Source organism: Ischnura elegans, chromosome 3 (assembly GCF_921293095.1).
Source record: "Ischnura elegans chromosome 3, ioIscEleg1.1, whole genome shotgun sequence".
Taxonomy (NCBI): domain Eukaryota; kingdom Metazoa; phylum Arthropoda; class Insecta; order Odonata; family Coenagrionidae; genus Ischnura; species Ischnura elegans.
Genome location: NC_060248.1, coordinates 2,352,491 through 2,371,924, shown reverse-complemented (window position 1 = coordinate 2,371,924; position 19,434 = coordinate 2,352,491). Strand labels below are relative to the sequence as shown.

Here is a 19,434-nt window from a genome sequence, read left to right as displayed (position 1 = left end):
TAAAATTTTACAATGTATCACAGTGAGGGCATGATAAATCAAAATAGATTCTAGGGTACCACTTTTAGTCTTCTGCCAAATCTTCTTGTGTGAAGATGCTCCATGGGTGTCCAAGTTTATTCTGTGTGTACGATCAGTGTATTTTTACCTGTACATTAATAGTGTGTGCTATGAGTTAGGCAAAGCTGCTCATTGTGAACTTCAACATTAAAAAAGTTTAGTGTCTCCACTGTGCATCAAAATGAGCAAATTTTTGAACTGTGCAGCATTGGAAAAGTAACTGCATCTGATTGCCTCAAAAAAACCTACACACCAGTGGTGCAACTGAACAAAATTGAGATCATGAGTATACTTGAAAAACAGCTGTTATCTCTCAGAAGTGGTGTACCTGGGGAAGTCCTATCCAATGTCTGCGAACATCACAGAATATACTATTTGAAAAAGTATGAAACCTACCAAATATATTGTCTTGATCCTTTTAAGAGCCACAAGAAGAAAATATCAAAATCACTGAGAAATTTAAGTCTTGAATTTGCAGAAAAGGCCTGTAAAATCCCAACTCTTCGGAAATTAGTGCCAGGAATGAAAATATGCCAGCCATGTAGGGAGGAAGTACAGAAACACTCCAGGTTTGGAAATGAGCTTTCTGGTGTTGAAGAAGTAGATAGTGACAGCAATGATAGTATTTTGAATTTTGAAACAACATTATCCCCAGAAAATCAACTGAGCTACTTAACAGAACGCTGCAAGATATAGAGGAGTCACCTTTAAAATTTCATGGCATATCATCTCACAGAAGGTCAACCTACGCTAAAAGGAAAGTAGACAGTGGCGCCGACTCCATGGGGCCTGAGGGGGCCCGAGCCCCCACAAAGATTCGTTTGGGGGGGTGGAGCCCCCTCAATAATTCAAGAAAATAATTAGGTTATATTATGCTTCGTGAAATCACAAAAATATATTGGTAATTTTTATTTCCCATGTTTGACGATAGTTACCTTTTAAAATAAATTCAACAATGTGTTAAAACAAATAATTATAAGGTTAAGCAGGTTAACTGAATCAAGTGGTGTGAATTAGATAGTGTTTCGGTGCTGCGACACACTTTGAATTTAACGTCTTCCCGGGGCAAGACCTCCGACATGGGCCCCCCCAATATTTTTTATAAGTCGGCACCCCTGAAAGTAGAGTCAGCATGCAGTAATTTTAAAAGGAAAGTTAAAAGAGTTCTTGATAAAGAATTATCTCCAGAAAAGGATAACCCAAAACTGCCAAAAGAACTACTTCAGAAAGTTCATGATATGGATGTGCTCATAGACTTAATCAAACAAAAAGTTGACACATCAAGCACTCATCAAGGAAAGTATCATTGGTACCAACTTTATGGAGCAGGAAGAAAGTAATGGAAGAGTTTCATGTGAGTGAGTACACTGCCCGCCAAGCAAGAGAACTTTGCAGTGACAATGGAAAATTGGCTGCACCTGAATTGAGAAAAGGGAAGGCAAATATAAAACATTACAATTAGTTAGGACTTTCTATAAAAGTGATGAGTACTCCAGAATGATGCGTGGAAAGAAAGATTCCATAAGTATCTCCAAAAATGTACACGTTCAGAAGAGATTATTACTTGCTAACTTGAAGGAATTGTATTCCACTTTTAAATTTGACTTCCCCAGAATTAAATTAGGCTTTTCTAAATTCTGCAACCTAGGTCCAAAATGGTTTGTGGTAGCAGGATCTCCTGGAACGCATTCAGTGTGAGTTTGCACAATTCATTAAAATGTCAACTTACTGCTTAATGCCTGTAATATAGAGGAAACAAGCCAGGACCTAGTTGGTTATTTAGTTTGCTCTAGAAAAAATAGGGACTGTATACTGCAACATTGCTCTCAGTGTCCTTCACGTGAAAAATTGAAAAGCTTACTGCTGAAAAAGTTTGAAGAATGTGACCCCGGAGATGAAGTTTCATACAGTCAGTGGGTTTCCCGTGACAGATCTCAACTGGTGAACTTCACTGTGACATTTGATGAGTACCGATTAACTTTAATTGAAAGAGTGGAAAAACTGGTGCCCCATTCATTTATTACGAAGGTACAGGCAAACTACCTTAAGCAAATGAAAGAAAATCTTGGACCCCATGAAGCAGTTGTTCTCTTTGACTTCAATGAGAACTATTCATATGTTATCCAAGATGAGGCACAAGGGTATCACTGGACAAGTGATAGTTGCACGGTACACCCTGTTGTGATTTATACTCGAGATCACCTGACGAAACAGCTTATTATTTCCAGTTTATGCATCTTGTCAGATGATTTGTAGCATTATGTAGCTTTTGCTTATGGAACCCAAAGAATAATATTTTGCTTTGTGAAGGAAAATTTTGCTTTAGTCAAAAAATTGAGTTACTCTAGTGATGGTTGTGCAGGACGGTACAAGAACTGCAAAAAATATCTCAATCTTTGCAAGCATTACCAGGATTTCTCTTTAATGGCATCATGGACATTCTTTGCTATAAGCCATGTAAAATCCCCATGTGATGGAATTGGTGGTATCGTAAAGCGTTTAGTTGCCCGAGAGAGCCTCCAGAGATGTTCGGGAGATGCCTTAAACACATTGAAGTGTATTATTTAAATAATTTTATTTAAATTAGTATTTCCATTTATCCTCTTAATGCACAGTAAGAGTCTAATGTATGTTGATACCAATTTTTCCATATGCTAAACACTTGAAAAATGGGTAAATTCCAGGAAAAAGCATCATTTCACATTTCTGAGCCATTTGGACTCTTTTCCCCTCAGCTGCCACAAGCCAAGTATTGTTATTAAAAAAAATTGTATGAACAAGAGCCACATTCACTAGACTACATGTTTGGTCTTAGATTTACTGACCAATATTTCAAATATATCCTCATGAAGGTATGGATACACTTATACTTATTATCTTACAGTACGTGTCCAAAATCCCTCTCACGGGGGCAGAAAAAAAAGTAAAACCTGAAATACTCATAGTGGCAGTCAAAACACCACCATTTTTATTTCACAGTATATTGGAGCACATATTAACCTTCAATTTAAAAAAAAATTGGATGAGTTAACTGCTCTGCCTTTTGGTGATAATTCAGAAAATATGAAGTAATGTTTTTGAGCTAAAAAAATCGGTTAATTAACAACTGTTGACATCATTTTGGCTAGCATAACAATGCAAGGGGAATAAAAGACATTACTATGGAAGCTATGCACTTGGATAGACAAGGGGTCAAAATTTCATTCAAATATATTATGTGGTTTCTGAGTTATGAATTTTTACCCTGTGCCCTGCACTCTGGAATTTGACTCCCACTAGCGCCACTTCTGAGCAAACATCTCAAACTTTGACTCCTCATATCTTGCAAACTATGAGAGTGAGAGTGGAAATATTTTACATGGGTTATTAGATAGGTGATAGTAGCTAGTGACAAAAATTTCATTAAAATCCGAGTCGGTGGGTGTCATTTTGAAAATTTCTGGGTGATTTGACGTGGAATGACCCTTAAATAATATTTCTAATAGAAATTTGATTCGATATTTCCGAAACAAAAACATTGAAATATTGAGCATTCAGGTGTTCTGCATCCACCAGTGTGTCAATGGGTTGAAGTTACCAGGATGTTGAAAATAACTACGAGAAACCATGAACGCTACCTAGTTAAAGTTCCCAAGGATGTTAAACTTTAACACACAACACGTTTGCTTTAAATAAATAAACACAAATGGATTAACTTACTTTCTTGAAGATCAGGCACCAGCTTGTACACGATATCTTGCATCGTTCGATCGAAGCTTATATACTGAAGGGGGTGGGATTGGTGAATCACGATTTTACACGTCGGGCATGTGTTGTTTTCCTCCAAATGTTTAACCAGGCAACTCTTGCAGACTGTGCAAAGGAATGTTTTAAAAGTCATTCATAATTACACGGTATTAAAAGGTTATTTACAAAAAAACATTCCAAAATAATTACAAATGTTAAACTATAAAAAACATAACATCCTTACATGTATGAAGGCATTCCGTTACTGTCGTCGCGTCTATTAAGTATCCTCTGCATATCATACAAGTAATGTGACTGTTAAGTGTCTTTAATTTAATTCTTCTCTCCATGATAAAAGGGACTATTATAATGGTTTTAACTGAAAAAAAATGTTGACTGCCTTCTTCCACATTACTGCGTTCAAGGAGCCACAATTATACATATCAAAATCTCCTTCATGGTCTTCAACACAATAAAATGCACACATGCCAATCTCACTCCACAATGAACTATACGGAACACACCACTAGGAAAATCGTCGAACAAACAATTTCTCGCTTAGAAAAATCAATTGATCCTTTTACACTCCCTTTCCTAAACCAGCATCTGTATTTAAAACCAATAACACCAACAAAATGCCGAAGTCCAAATGCCACACACAAGCCCTACGTCAAATTCACTCTTAAAGTAAGTAATACACCTAAGCAATTACAGGTAACTGTAAAATATGGACCATGGAAACTGATAAAAGAAACATGAGGATACCAAGTAAAATATTATCGCCCACGAATATCTCGTTTGACAGCATTATTGTCATAACATGAATACTGTAGCTAAAACGAATAAAACCGAAGCCAACGCATGAAGGTGCTCAACTGTTGCCACCAGGAGTCCCCGGACCATTAGATACATCCCACCTCCTGGAATTGTTCCGGGATCAGACGGTAGCGGAGATGTCTCGTGACGTCACGTTTGGGAAGTCAGACGTTCCACCTGCCCATTGAGTAATTTATCTTTATGCTCCTTATTAATTCATGCCAAAATTATCGCCACGAGAGAATTCCATGTAATAAATTCAAAGGCTTTTAAGATACCGCTTAAAATCTTGACGTTAACTCGAGTTCTCGATCCCTCGATCGAGGGGTAATCTATCCATGTTGCTTGGAATGGCCATAACTATCCTTTTTAAAAGTAATAATGCTTATAACTCGACTAAATGTTGAAAGCTTATATCAGTAAAAAAATTATGCGAAGACAAAATATACGCAAAATTAAAACCTATTTTAATATACGGGAGTTAATTTGTGGTCAAATTAAGAATTCTTTGTGTCGGTGGAAGGAATATCTTCTTCCTTGGTATGGTATGGTATGGTAATATTTGGTGACGACTGTGTAACCATAGACTGTACTATTGTGGTGAAATAACATAGGTTGCAGAATGGTAAACAACATTACAAAATAAAATTACCATCACAAGTTCAGTTATTGAACGATCAAATGAACAAATTAATTGTGCTATTGTATTTTTTAAACCATTTCTTCCTTTAATACTAACAATGAGATGGAAAACTCTGTGTAAACACTTGCACTATAACTAATATTCTTTCAGGCCTTAGAGCAATGGCTTCATTCAATAGTAATCAGTATTAAAGTATAAAGCGTTCCACATTTAGTTGACAGTATGGGCTCTTATGGAGAATCGTTTCCCATGTTAATCTCCATAATAGGGAGCGCGGTGTTGTCAATAACAGCACGAAAATTAATGTTGCGCTATACACTGATTAAAAATTGCATTCCTATATAGAAGGAGATGCTGCATTTATTGGTGCCATTATTTTTTCGATCAAATTCATAACAAAAGCTATAAAAAACATTTCCATAAATTTCCATTAGAAACGAGTATTTTTTTACTTTATCTTTTTCTTGCAATACGACAGTTTGCTCCATCAACTAAAACGAAAGGCATTGATTGCGATTTCTATCCCACCTTTAGTTTATTCATAATATACTAATTATTTGGTTTTAGAAATCCCAGTTCAGACGAATGGCAATGGCCAATTTTAACCACATTTGAAAAAGGCCAGATTGGCGCCCATGCGATGCCACTCCACGTGACGTCACAGGGACCTAGTTTCTACATGAGTGGATAGGAGTTTTACATCGTCTGAGATTAACAATGCATGCATGAGGCACAGAGCTCAGGGAAATACTCTTAATAATCACCTATTAAAACTGGCTAAGTTCGGAAAGTTTTCTCCGTTTGATAAGGTATTAATAATCCTTATTTAAGCCTAGCGCTACCTGCTAGCAGAGTACTCAGCTACCTGCTAGCAGCCTGCATCGTATCAGCGCTCAAAGGCTCGCCCCAAGGTCACCTCACACGCTGACAGCGGGAACCAGAATGACGTCACACGGCGTTTTCCCAGCATTCATACTCAGCCGACGCGTTTTCGCGCGCTTGAAATTGTTCACTTTTAATTTAATCGCTAAAAATAGATATTGTCATTTAAAAATCTAAAATCCTGAAATACGTACTCCAGGAGTAATAATCCTTCGATATAGGCAATAAAAAAATAATAGGAAACCGCCCTGTTGTTGTCTGACCGTTGTCTGTATTGAATTGAATCTTCTGCACAAAATTCTTCACACAATTTTCTCTTTGAAGGTCTTCACCAATCGTACAATAATTGAGTGAAAATGTTGTTATGCCGACCAAGGGCATACATATATGGCCTTAATGCCGACGTAACACCCTTTAAGACAAGAAAATTTTGATTTTTGTAAGGTAAAAAGTAGTCGCTTACTAATTTACCTTTCTTACGTCGTAGCTCCCTATATGCTGCGTATCAAATTGGAAGAAAAGTACAAAGTTATTTTTAGTGAAAAAATTATTAACTTACATCAATTGTGAAGGGAGTTACAAGGTTTTGATCTTAAGAAAAAATGTTACGGTGCCGCTGGGCCGGGCTTCTTGCTTTTTCTTGCGCTCAGAGGGAAAATTCGAGGGCGGAAAATGATCAGTTTTTAGTCAATGCATGCTATGAAATGTATCTATCTATTTGTTTGATATCCTATACAGAGAATATTCATACGTCGTAACAGCAGTGTTTTTATCTCAATACATTGATACACGAAAATAAGCAAGCGGCTTAGAAATAAGACGATTTTGCTTTGGTTGTTTCGGTCCCAACGCAGAAACCAAGAAAAAGAATATCTCATTATCTGTGCGAAACATTACCCCTTCCAGTGCATGCATTTTACAAAATGGGGAGTTGGCTTTTCCTGAAGTTCCGTTCATAGGGTAGGTACCATAAAACATCTGCACCAGAAGCGACCCTAGCCGAAGGGGCCGGGGGAAGAATTTACGGAGGCGTTCAGTTTGTCGTTGCATTTTTTGAAGTGAACAAGTGTTGTGTGGTCTGCTGAAATTGAGAGCTGTGAAGTGTGTTTTACTCTTATCTCTGCTGTAACGCGCCCAATCACCATGTCCGATACAAAGAAGAAAAGAAAAGGTGAGAAGCTCAGAAGCCGCGACAGCCAGTTGGTGCTCAAAGTTAAGGAAATCTCTCGCCATTAGTGAGGCCCACCGAGAAGCTTCTAAGGCTACTGGGTACTCGGTGTCCACTGTTGACAGAGTGAGAAAGGAAAGCTCCCGTGGTCCAGTGGTAACTCCTTCAAAAACTAAAGAAATTATACACAGCCTTACAAAAAATTCGAAAGCAGTGATTTTCGACGATTTTGTGAGATCGGGAATTAGGAGGAAGGTACGTGAATCCTTCGTGAAAAATATTCCTCCGACTTTAAAATCCATCTTAAGCTCGGTAAATATGGATAGTGATAACCCATATTACAAAAGGACAACACTATATCGTCTTCTTTGGACAAAGGCTTTGTGTACGAACGCAGGGGGAAAAGAAGCATCCTTATTGAAAGGGATGATATTATTCGTTGTCGGCACAATTATTTAAGGCAGCTAAAAAAATATCGTCGCGAACACAGGACGATTGTATTCACAGATGAAACTTGGATTAATGTTGGACAAACAGTGGACATGACTTGGGGAGAAAAACAAATAGAAACTCCGCGTCAAGCTTTCCTTGCTGGACTCGATTTGCAATTATGTATGTGCAGGAACGAAAAAAGGGTTCATAAAAGGAGCATCGCCCCTACAAACACAAAAAGGATCAAATCTGTATTTTTGGGAGATTTCATAATACATCAAATCTAGATTTCCAAATCCTTTTTAAATACGGATTAAATCTGTTTCCGAAGTTTCTGCGCCACTAGCGGCGCTAGCGTCGGTGACGTGATTTTGCAAAATGGCCGAAACATTAGTGATGAACTGTCCCTATAAACCAAAAGTGTTGAGAAAACGTTGCAAAAACGTTATGCTGCAACCAATATGGAGTTGCTGCAACGTAATCGCAACGTTGCACAACCTGTCAAAAGTCCTCTCAACAACGTTTTTGCAACGTAATGACAACGTATTTGCAACCTCTCGTGAGACACATTTGCAACATTTAATAATAATAATAATAATAATATTTATTATACGGACAAATGTCCTTTTACAAAAAATTACCATAGAAATTGTTACATTGAAATAAAATACAAATAAAAGTAAAGTTACACATTTTGGCGAACAAATTTTTTGAATGCATTTTGGGATAAATGAAAAATATCTGATGAGTTACAATGTTTGTTAAAATCCCTCATTATCTGAAAAACTGGTAGGTGAAACATGTAATTGGTTCTCAAATGCGGAATATGAAAAAGGAAGTGACATCTGGAGTGAACTGATGGAACCCTTAGGTTAATTAATGATAAAAGATAAGAACACTTAATGTGATTATTAAGCAATGAGTGTAAAAATATTAGTCCTATTTGTTTTCTACGTGCAGAAAGGGTGTCGATATTGAGTACTTTCAAAATATTGTCATATTCACCACTTTCCCTTACCATTCCGGCCTTAAAGGCCACAAATCTAAGAAATTTATTTTGAACCTTCTCAAGGCCTAACTCATATTTATGATAGAATGGAAACCAAATCATAGAGCAATATTCCAGAATCGGTCTAACTAGGGTGATGTATAGGAGTCTAATACAAGCCATATTATTAAAGTCTCTGGAATTGCGAAAAATGAAGCCGAGAGTTTTGTAAGCTTTTGTAATTGTAACTTCAATGTGGCTTCAATGTGGCTACGCAACCCTTTAAAATAATACTCAAAAACGCCTTAAAAGAAAAAAAATTTATTTAATTATAACATAGCATGTTTTTCACTTTTTTTTCATTTCTCTGGTGCCTTGAATTGGCATGTCTTAGCCAATCTATAATCTTCTCCTTCACATCTTTGTGGCTGTAGGTTGCCAACGTCTGCTTCAAACGAAAAGCATCTGAAATGAAGGATTTCAATTTCAGTTACAGGATGGTGATAATTATTATTCCCCAATGTACTAATTCCCCAATAGTCCAAGTACCCATTCAATGACAATTAACTCACCAAAAATACAGCCACAGGTTAGCGTGGTGCTGAACTGCCTTTTTTTAATTCCCGTCTTCGAGTTTCCTAGGTAAGAGAAGAGCCTCCCAACGTCATCAGTAAATATGTGGTACATCATACCAAACACCCCACTCGTGAGGTTGTTTCCTCCTCTTCTTACTAACTCTTTCGTCTGAAACAAATTATTCATGTTAAAAATTAGATCCACAAAAAAATAAATACACAGGAAAAAATTTTATCCATCTATTACTCTGGTCAGCATGAATTGAGATGGATTAGGGTGATAAAACTTTACTTTTTGTACTGATTCTGAATCTTCTTGAATTCTTTCTATCAAGTCTAGTTTCCTTAGGACAGCATAATGTTTTTACTTTAACGGAAGAAGTAATTTAATTCATTTATATATCATGATAACAAGAGTAGTTGTAGTGGTAACATGAGTTGAAAATAAAACTTCCCGACAAAAACATGTCCAACGAAGTCATACCTTCCTACACTACCAAAAAATGTTTAATCTTGGACTATCCTATTATTTTGTTCTAAGGAATGATCAATAAGTTGCCAGTTCATATTAGTATGTGACTAACTATGGGTGCATAAAGACATTTTTTCTCTGAAAATGGTTTGAGATTTTATTTGCTCACCAAAAAGTAAAGGTTATTATCTCTATGATCACATTGCAACTGTTGAGACGTGGCTTAGCTTTCATCATGCCTCGATAGCGCGTGAACTATCCCAATTGCTTTTGTCGTGAGTGCGGTGAAGTTACTTTTAAAGCTAAAAGGGAGCACATTACTTCCTTTTTGAGACAGCGTTATAAGCTATATTTTGACAGTCTGTTGGGCAACCAAGATGAAGGATGGGACCCCTACTGTCTGTAAAAAAAAGCAAGATACTCGAGTTTGAGGAGCTCTAGCGTCTAAATGAAGCAATCGATTTCAATGCAATAAAAAGCATACGAAAGAGAATTTAGTTCTACGTTATATCATGTACTTTAAAAATTCTTTGGCTGAATAGTATTTCCTGTACTTAATTTTTTCTCGAAAAAATACCCGTTTTTTGCGCGTAAAATCAAGGTGCCCAACTTTGAGCGCTTGGCATTCCCGTAGTTTTCGTTTCTATAACTTGCAATTTTGATATAAAGAAGCCACATCTATTACAAGCAGTTTGCCGAAAACAAATTGTTTATGCTACAAAAAGTAACGGAGTTGTTGTAAACAACGCAAACCTCTGCTAACTTGGAAACCAGTGAGTCAATTGAAAATTGATTGGTACTGTTATCTTCCGAAGAACGTTAGTAATGTATATACGTAGATCATACACGTTAAATCTAAGCAGTATATTCAATATCTTTTTATATTTATTTTTGTTTTTAGCTCTTGTTGTCGCCTTCTCCCTGCCTGACGGGGATGGGCTAAACAAAGCAACAGAAAAGAGAAAGTCTCTCGAAGTCGTGCGCAGTTGCCACATAGCGCATCGTGACTCACAGTACCCTAGCAGTTAATGAATCATTCGCTGGTTGCTTTAAAACGTTTACCTTTAGGGATGATTCGACTACATCTACATCTACATAATACCCCGCAAGCCGCCTAAAAGGCGTGTGGCAGGGGGTGTTAGGACACCAGCCGGACTATTTTTAGTGTAGGACTATTGTTAGTGTAAATTCCCTCGGTGAATCAAGCGTCAAAGAACGGGTTTTTCGGAGACGGAAGTCCAAATGGTATTGAGTGCAATTTGCTTTTTTCGCTGCGAAGCAGAAAAAAAGTATGGACAAAAGATATCCTGTGTATCAAACAGCGTCTGATTGTCTTGGTATCAGCTTGATATCAGTGAAAAGAGTCGCGGCTAAACAGAAGGATTATGAATTTTTACCAACCGATAAAATTTACGCTATTACGGCTTAGAATTTACGTCGTAGAAAAGCATTTTGATGAAAGCTCAGCCCAACCTGACCTGAAGTTTACCTGAAGGGTGCAACAACGATACTTCCATCGTGCGAGTCGGTCATTTAAAGGAAGCGCGCCCTCTACTGAGTCGGTGGCAACCACGCACCTCTTTTCGCCTCCCCCTCCCACGACGGAGCTGCCGGTACGCGCATAGAAACATCTAGATAAATAATAAGTGATATTGACGTTATTATTGATATTTAATTTACATTTCATATGTGCTTGCATTACTAACATTCTACGCAAGAAAACAGTACCAATCAATTTTCAATTTACTCACTGGTTTCCAAGTTAGCAGAGGTTTGCGTTGTTTACAACAACTCCGTTACTTTTTGTAGCATAAACAATTTGTTTTCGGCAAACTGCTTGTAATAGATGTGGCTTCTTTATATCAAAATTGCAAGTTATAGAAACGAAAACTACGGGAATGCCAAGCGCTCAAAGTTGGGCACCTTGATTTTACGCGCAAAAAACGGGTATTTTTTCGAGAAAAAATTAAGTACAGGAAATACTATTCAGCCAAAGAATTTTTAAAGTACATGATATAACGTAGAACTAAATTCTCTTTCGTATGCTTTTTATTGCATTGAAATCGATTGCTTCATTTAGACGCTAGAGCTCCTCAAACTCGAGTATCTTGCTTTTTTTTACAGACAGTAAGTGATGCATGACACCTGTGTACGGCTTTTTACTGGATGAACTGAGGGAAAATGTCGTAAGAATTTTGCCGTTTCTATGATTTGGTGAGAACCTAAGGATCATTTTTCAGACTGTTATTTTTGTTTAAAAAATTAAAGGAATTACACTGAAGTCAAAGTATGAAATTGATGGATCCAAATAAGAAAATTTCTATGCATCGATCTCGCCATGACAAATTAATTTTTTCTCAAGAAAAAACTTTACTTTTTGCAACAATGTTTTCCTACTTATGGTTACTCAAAATTTGGAATTAAACACAGATGATTGGCGATTGTTCATTGATTCCTCCATGGTTATTTTAAAGGCTATTCTCTTACATAATGGCAATAAGCTCCCCTGAATAACGTTAGCACATAAGAGAACAAGACGTGATAGAAAAAATCTGAGCCCAGATTTGGGATCAGCGCGAAAAACCCTTCAATGATCACCCAACAACATGTCTAGGACAGAAAAAAAGTTTTTTGTTGACCAGTAATATCATTCACTAGGACACACAATATTACCAAAGCTCCTTGAAAACGTTTGTCCCGCAGATGGACTTCCAAGGAATCGAAGTCTTCTTCCGATTTAATCGGAAATTTGAAATCAAAGTATTGCTCACTTTCTTCCACCCTACTTTGAGAAATACATTTCTTAATGTATATGATTTCTTTCATTATCTCCTGCTGAGATTTTTCAATTTTCTCCAAGTATTCCAATATAGACTTTTGGGAAAGGTCTGCAAAAATATCAAACATTAAGAAACATACACACATGAAAAAGAAAGACATACTTTTAAAATGTAAACAGGAAAGGAACATATACAGCAAGTGTTGTAACAATTCACTTCTACTGAGACAATGATCATCACTTACATTACTGCATAATTTTCCAGTTACTTTTTAGAGAAGTCAAATTAGAGTAGTAATGATATGCTTAATTTTATAGAATCTAAGCAAATACAGACTTGACACCACAGTATAAAAATATTGCAATTTACCTTTCTTCTTCACAAGGCTACTTTCCTCGGCTGGACTAATGTCAACATCTGCTGACCTCAAAATTGAGGGCTCACGTTGAGAGGCTCCTTAAAAAAAAGAGGAACCTCAATAATTTCAAATTTTAGCAAATTGTCGTTTTAACAACACATACAAAATATTTAATGCCAACAGAGTTCAGATTATCCATTATAACCCTGACAGAGACTCAAATCAGTTATTTACAACCAACTATCAGTAAGATCACATCACACAATCAAGAGGAAAACTTCCTCAAATAGATGGTATTAATCACACAATTAATTTATTTATTTCATCTGGATAGCCTTTGAAATTCACATACTACCCATCAGTATGTGGTATCCAGATGAATATGCAACTTTCTCTCTGCTTCTGTCAAAATATGCCCTACACATTAATTAGATAATAATAAGGTAAATACTTACGTGGTGTCGGAATAAATTTTGGAGGGCTTTCGCGTGATATCTGCCTCTCACACCTTTCAGGTGATGAATCATCACTGACACAGCGCACTAAGCAAAATAAAGAGGTTAGATTTTAGTAAAACTATTACCTCAAATTGACAATATCATTTATATTATTATAGTATATTATGTCCACAAAAAAAAAATTCAGCAGAGAATCATACCTATCCTGTTTCTCTTAGTTGGTGCTAAGATTTTTGTTCCATCATCCTCATCACTCTCAAAAATAATGGGCTTCTTCTTCCTACGACCTCGCCCCAGTGGACGACCAGCATCAACATCTGAAGTATCCACAGCATCTAACTCCAGCTGTATTGCCACTGAATAATCTCCTAAGTACAGTAAAATAACATTATTGTCTGAAAGTAACCAATACTTAAAAATTGTGAATTACCTTAACTTCAACAGCTTACAAACCTGTAACACTCTGAGAGAAATGGCGAATTTTGTATTGGGGCCATCCCTCATTGGCTGGCATGCATGCTTTAATGTTAAAAAGCAGCTCCCTTGCTGAAATACTTTCAGGAGGAAACCTACATTCCTCCTTTGATGAGGACAACCACAATGTCGGTATAGCCTTGCACTCATTGGTGTCCATGAATTCAACCACAACCCACTGCTGAAGGAGATTTAAATACATATTTGTTATACTTAGCCCAATGAAAATAAATTAAAAAGATGACAAAAAATTCAGTTCAAAAGAGTTTGAAAGTTAAGACATTTATCATTAAACAAACAAAACGAAGAACATGAAAAAAGTAATAGCATTCAAGTGACGTAAGAGTTCACCAAGTACATAGCTAATGAAAAATTGCTCTTTATGTCACGTGTAATCACATGAAGACCTGGTACACATAAAATGACACTGCTAGAGTTCAGCTGATCACGTCCAAGAGGCTTCTCATAGATTTGTAAACATGCACCTCTATTAGATGGACAGCCTATCAACAGGCAAAAGTTTATATCGACCATGAAAAGTCATACTACTCCCAAAGGCTATGAATCATTGAGGCAACAAATACACTGTTATCTCTCATTTCAGGTATGTGCAGGGCTTTTGTTACAACATCACTTTCTTCAATGACTTCTTCACTTTCACTCAAATTTTTCACTTTGAACACACCAATTAAATCAGAGTTCAATGGTTTATTGAAATACGACTCCTTGTGAAGGTACTTATTACCTATAAAACACACTCCACAATCCCTGGTTGCAATAGCCCTGACTAAGAAAATATCACCAGATTTTGTGATAACACAATAGGGTGGTTTCCTATTATTTTTTTATTGCCTTAATCGAAAGATTATTACTCCTGGAGTACGTATTTCACGCTTTTAGATTTTTAAATGACAATATCTATTTTTCGCGATTAAATGAAAAGTGAAAATTTTCAAGCGCGCGAAAACGCGACGCTCAAGTATGAATGCCAGGAAATATTTCCGTAGGTCGTATTTCTGTTTCCCCCTCCCGCCCGGTGAGGTGACCTTGAGGCGAGGCTTAGCGCTGATACGTCGCAGGCTGCCAGCGGGTAGCTGAGTACCTTGCTGAATGGTAGCGCTTGGCTTAAAAAAGGTTTATTAATACCTTATCAAACAAAGAAAACTTTCCGACCTTAGCCAGTTTTAGTAGGTGATTATTAAGACATGTTTCCCTGAGCTCTGTGCCTCATGCATGCATTGGTAACCTCAGACGATGTATAACTCCTATCCTCTCGTGTAGAAACTAGGTCCCTGTGACGTCACGTGGAGTGGAATCGCATGGGCGCCAATCTGGCCTTTTTCAAATGAGGATAAAATTTGACCCTTGCCATTCGTCTAAACCGGTATTACAAAAACCAAATAATTTGTGTATTATGAATACACTAATGGTGGGTAACGAATCGCAATCAATGCCTTTCGTTTTCTTTGATGAAGGAAACTACCCTATTATCAGCACCACCTCCAAAGCGACCAAACTCAGTATAAACAAAATGGTATAGTGGCAAGGAGCAGTTAACAGGCAGCTGATAATGAGGATTATTCTTTACACAGCCTTTTCTTTCCTTAGAACTGATCATATTCATGCAATCCCTCTCCATTATCCTTCGAGCAGCTGATTGCAAAGGATATCTGGTATTCCGCACCATGTTTTTCAGTTTCTGTAGTTGGTTTTCAAAAGGGAAACAACTGAAAGCATCTAATGGCCCAAATTTAGTAGCATCGTCCACTAGATGAAGGATGCCATGAACATTATATGAGCAGTTGTATTTACCATAGAAATCAGGAAAAGTAGATACAAAATACCTCAAGCTCCTCCTAGCAAAATCCAATAAATCCTCATTTCCAAGATACTTTTGACAGCAAAGAATTCTAATCCCAGCATAGAGACATAGGAGATGAATAGCCACTTCCCGACTCCAAGTCCGTAAGCCCCCTCAAGCGCCTTTGGCGCCCCAGACGGGCGCTTCAGTTACGTCCCTCTCAAGAGCCCGACGTATCTCTTTCTCCCATGGAGAAAGTGCGTATCTCGACAGTGTTTTGTTGTATTTTCTCAATATGGCGCGTTTTCTTTCAAATCATAGAATATTATTGCTCGTATATGAGGTGCATTTAATAGAAGTGGGGCAATTAACACCAGTGAGAAATTGTTGCGGAATATTAATAAACCGTTTGAGGCGAGGGAGGAAGATTTCCGGCCGCATTAGCGAAGAAGGTTGTCCTATCCGTCCTTCGATGGTCCGATTCTCTTCCTCCTGAAAATCCATCACCAACGCTTAGCTGGAGAGCCTCAACTGCAGGCAAAAACACCGCAATCCTATGAAATAACAATTATCTGTAGCTCTGAATTCTTTTCGTATAAGTAGCGGGTTTTAGAAAGCTAATGCTAATTCAGAGAGCGCAAGAAACGCACTTTAATTAATGAAAAATAACTTCAAAACAAGTACTACCTATGAAAAGCAATAGATAGTTAATGAAACACAAGACATGCCCTTATTGTTAAAAGAACTTATTCCATGACAATGTAACAGAGTTTCACCATTTCATTGGTTTCACGAATACGACTGCTCAGCAAAACCGTGTGCACACACATATGAGATCGCGAATCGGTTCCGCTGTCAACACATACAGAAGCTATAAATGTACTTCAATAATAAATGAATATCCACAAACTAAGTACTAGCACACACACCGTAAATATAAAGTGAGACATAGGAAAATAAAGAAAACTGGAAATCACTTCCACCCTTTTATTCATCACGAACAACTTACAATCACTAAGCTCGTTATGATAAAAACAACTATTAATTCACTGATTTAAAGCCAGAAATTAGCCCACGAAAGAGGCACAGGTGACTTTTCTCACTTTTATTCGTTAATACACTAGAAAAAGTGACTTCACACACAGCTTTGATCTTGATAGCTTGATCGTGAAATGTCAATGTACCGATGAACAACGGAGGTGAACACGCCACTGACAATGTTTACATTGCTGTCAGACATTAATCGATATGGTAATAACACTGCTTACAATTCAATCACGATGGAGCACTGATAATTACAACTCTTAGCCAATATTTTTCAACCTTTCCAAACTTTGTACATTGCAACCACTGGCACTGTGATTATCAGCATAAGATTTGCGGGAGTTGTCACATTGACATTAACACAATTTTGGCACAAAAGATGGTTGCACAAATCTGCAAGCAGCGAGCAAAAGCTGTATTCACATTAGAAATATACTCTTAATTTTCAACTTTGGTGAGGTTGTAATTGATACGAAATGAAGAATTTACATGGTGACAAGCAACATTTACCGGCAATTGGATTTAGCCTTGCAACCGCTTGCAAGCGAGGAATCACTGCGCGCGGTCAAAAAAGTAGTCCCGACTTTAGTAAGTCATAATGAGGTTATTATGCATTCAATTGAGAAAATATTTGCATGGCTGAGTTTGAAATAAAATTAAAAACATTTTAAAATTGCACACGGTTATTTTTTCGATAAATCAAGCTCCAATATCAGATTCGCCTTAGAAATTTTTCATACTACCCATCGGAGCGAGTTTTCTCCCATCCGAACGGGAGAAACAGTTCTCTCTACCAAGTTACGGACTTGGGTCGGGAGACAATTTTGGGCGAGAACTCTCTCTCCCATACGAGGCGCCCCAAGTTACAGACTTGCCCTCCTGGGTTTCCTTTGAAATTCAATGCATATAAAGGATGCGATGTGGGATTGAATTGCATCAATTTCCTGCAACTTGCTTGCTCTGAGTTTCACGTTCTTGTGGCCTTTGAGAAAACTGTAGAAAATTTTACGAACCACGCCCAGACAAACCATGTGCATGTAGTCATACGGAAAGTCCTCAATAAAATCAATAGGAAGCTTTTCCAGAGGTGAAAGTCCAATGTGGTCATCCTCCTGGGATTTATCACGGAAAGAGTTGTCTGTTCTTTTGATTGAGTCGACCCCTAAAAACGACATTCTTCCTTCAATAAATTGCCCTTTAACAAGGCATTTTTCGCAGCCATAATATGAATTATGGCCCTTAACCTGCTTCAAATAAGACCTCGCTGGTGCATCGCAAACAAAGGAATGAATTACAAAAGAATACCTCCTTTCCCCAATTAACGCCCCATTGGCAAGCAGCGTTTGCAATTCATCCAACAAATCATGCATGTACTCGCACAACGTCTTGGGTTTCGAATATCCCCAAAAAATTCCCACAGGAAATGGGGGGATTTTTTCAATTTTCACAATTCTCATCAAAATAGGCCAAAACTGGCTAGCAGAACTCTTTGAAAGCGGTAGTCCGTCAATGTTTATTTGGAGTTCAATCACATCCGGTACAACGATATCCGCATTTATCTTTTCAACAACGTTTTTCACAGATTCGAGGATGCCGAAATGGAAATATTTGCCACTGGTTATTTTTTTAATTGCTAGCGACCGTGGGGTGGTACGTAGCGATCGCACATCTGAAGGTAGTTCGGAAAAACAAGGATGCTTCTTCAATATTTTCAGGAGCTCAGTAACCTTGTTCTGCGGCACGTTCTCACTCCATAATTTTAAGTCCTCCTTTAGATCGTCGACACTTAAATCGTCGGTACCACAGTCACGTAATAACATCTCGCCACCTTCACTACCACTAGAACAAGATCCATTGCTTCCATCATCATCAATGTTATTGAGGTCTCTAGACGAATTTTCGTTCAGTGAACTTTGATCGCTGACCAAAACGCCCTCTATATCTGCATTTCCACTGCCTTCCTCCAACATACGACGAGAGCTGCTACCCTCCAAAGATTTAACTCTGCGCCGGTAATGACGGGCACCCAAATCACTAAGTTTTTTGTATGAAAATTTCGGCATTTCGATCGAAATTGCAGTAATAGACAATTTATTTGTGTAAACAACCCAAGAAATAATTGGTGTGTTAAAGAGAGAACACAGCAATCTGAAAAATTAAGCACGCGACACATGTAATACCGCATGGTGCAATCGTAACCCAAACCACATTTCATAAACTTACACATCACAAAAAATACTTACCTTCATTATTGATGAAAAAAATCCAATCAGAAAAATCAGTCAATCAGCAAAACCAAAACCGTTGTCCAGACAGGCAGGGGTCAAATAATTGTAAAATATTCTTTAAGATTCGTCGAGCACAAAACCACACCGAAAAACGCAAGCGTTGGAGGGAGAGAGACAGAGTAGCAAATCGTTCGATGCTTCGATAGTGCAAATATCGATATTTTCGATGAAGCGAATATATATATATATCGATTATATGATCGATATCGTGCCGTCTTTCCTTTCTTTCTCATAAGGCCAAGGTTTCTGCTGACTCTGCTTAAAAATATTTTATAAGTGCGAAAATTTGTATTTAAACCGAAATTTTTTTTTCTTGTGAGAGGCAATTTTATTCAGACGATGAAAATACGCTTTAAAAACCACATATTTAAATCTATTTTTGGGTAACACTATGTCCAAATAACACTCCGCTGAGCGACCGGCAACATGTCGCAACCTTTCTGCAACCTAATGAATATTCCACCCTCAC

At 37.5% G+C, this 19,434-nt stretch overlaps 2 protein-coding genes across 2 annotated transcripts in view; both read right to left on the bottom strand.

The window, feature by feature from the left end:
- The window catches only part of LOC124155325 (polycomb group RING finger protein 3), a 42,373-nt gene extending 37,697 nt beyond the window's left edge, over window positions 1-4,676 (bottom strand). The window contains exons 1-2 of the mRNA XM_046529051.1: window positions 4,031-4,676; window positions 3,760-3,912 (exon numbers count right to left, since the gene is read on the bottom strand). Coding sequence (XP_046385007.1) covers window positions 3,760-3,912; window positions 4,031-4,136 — 259 coding nt within the window. The 5' untranslated portion in view covers window positions 4,137-4,676. The remainder of the gene's footprint in view (window positions 1-3,759; window positions 3,913-4,030) is intronic.
- LOC124156649 lies at window positions 4,207-14,602 on the bottom strand. The gene is made up of 8 exons (XM_046531308.1): window positions 13,812-14,602; window positions 13,559-13,726; window positions 13,356-13,442; window positions 12,912-12,998; window positions 12,436-12,650; window positions 9,288-9,459; window positions 9,068-9,180; window positions 4,207-4,248 (listed from the first exon to the last, which is right to left on the bottom strand). The coding sequence occupies exons 1-8, from the start codon at window positions 14,032-14,034 to the stop codon at window positions 4,207-4,209; spliced, it is 1,107 nt and encodes a 368-aa protein (XP_046387264.1). The 5' UTR covers window positions 14,035-14,602.
- Window positions 14,603-19,434: the final 4,832 nt, after the last annotated feature.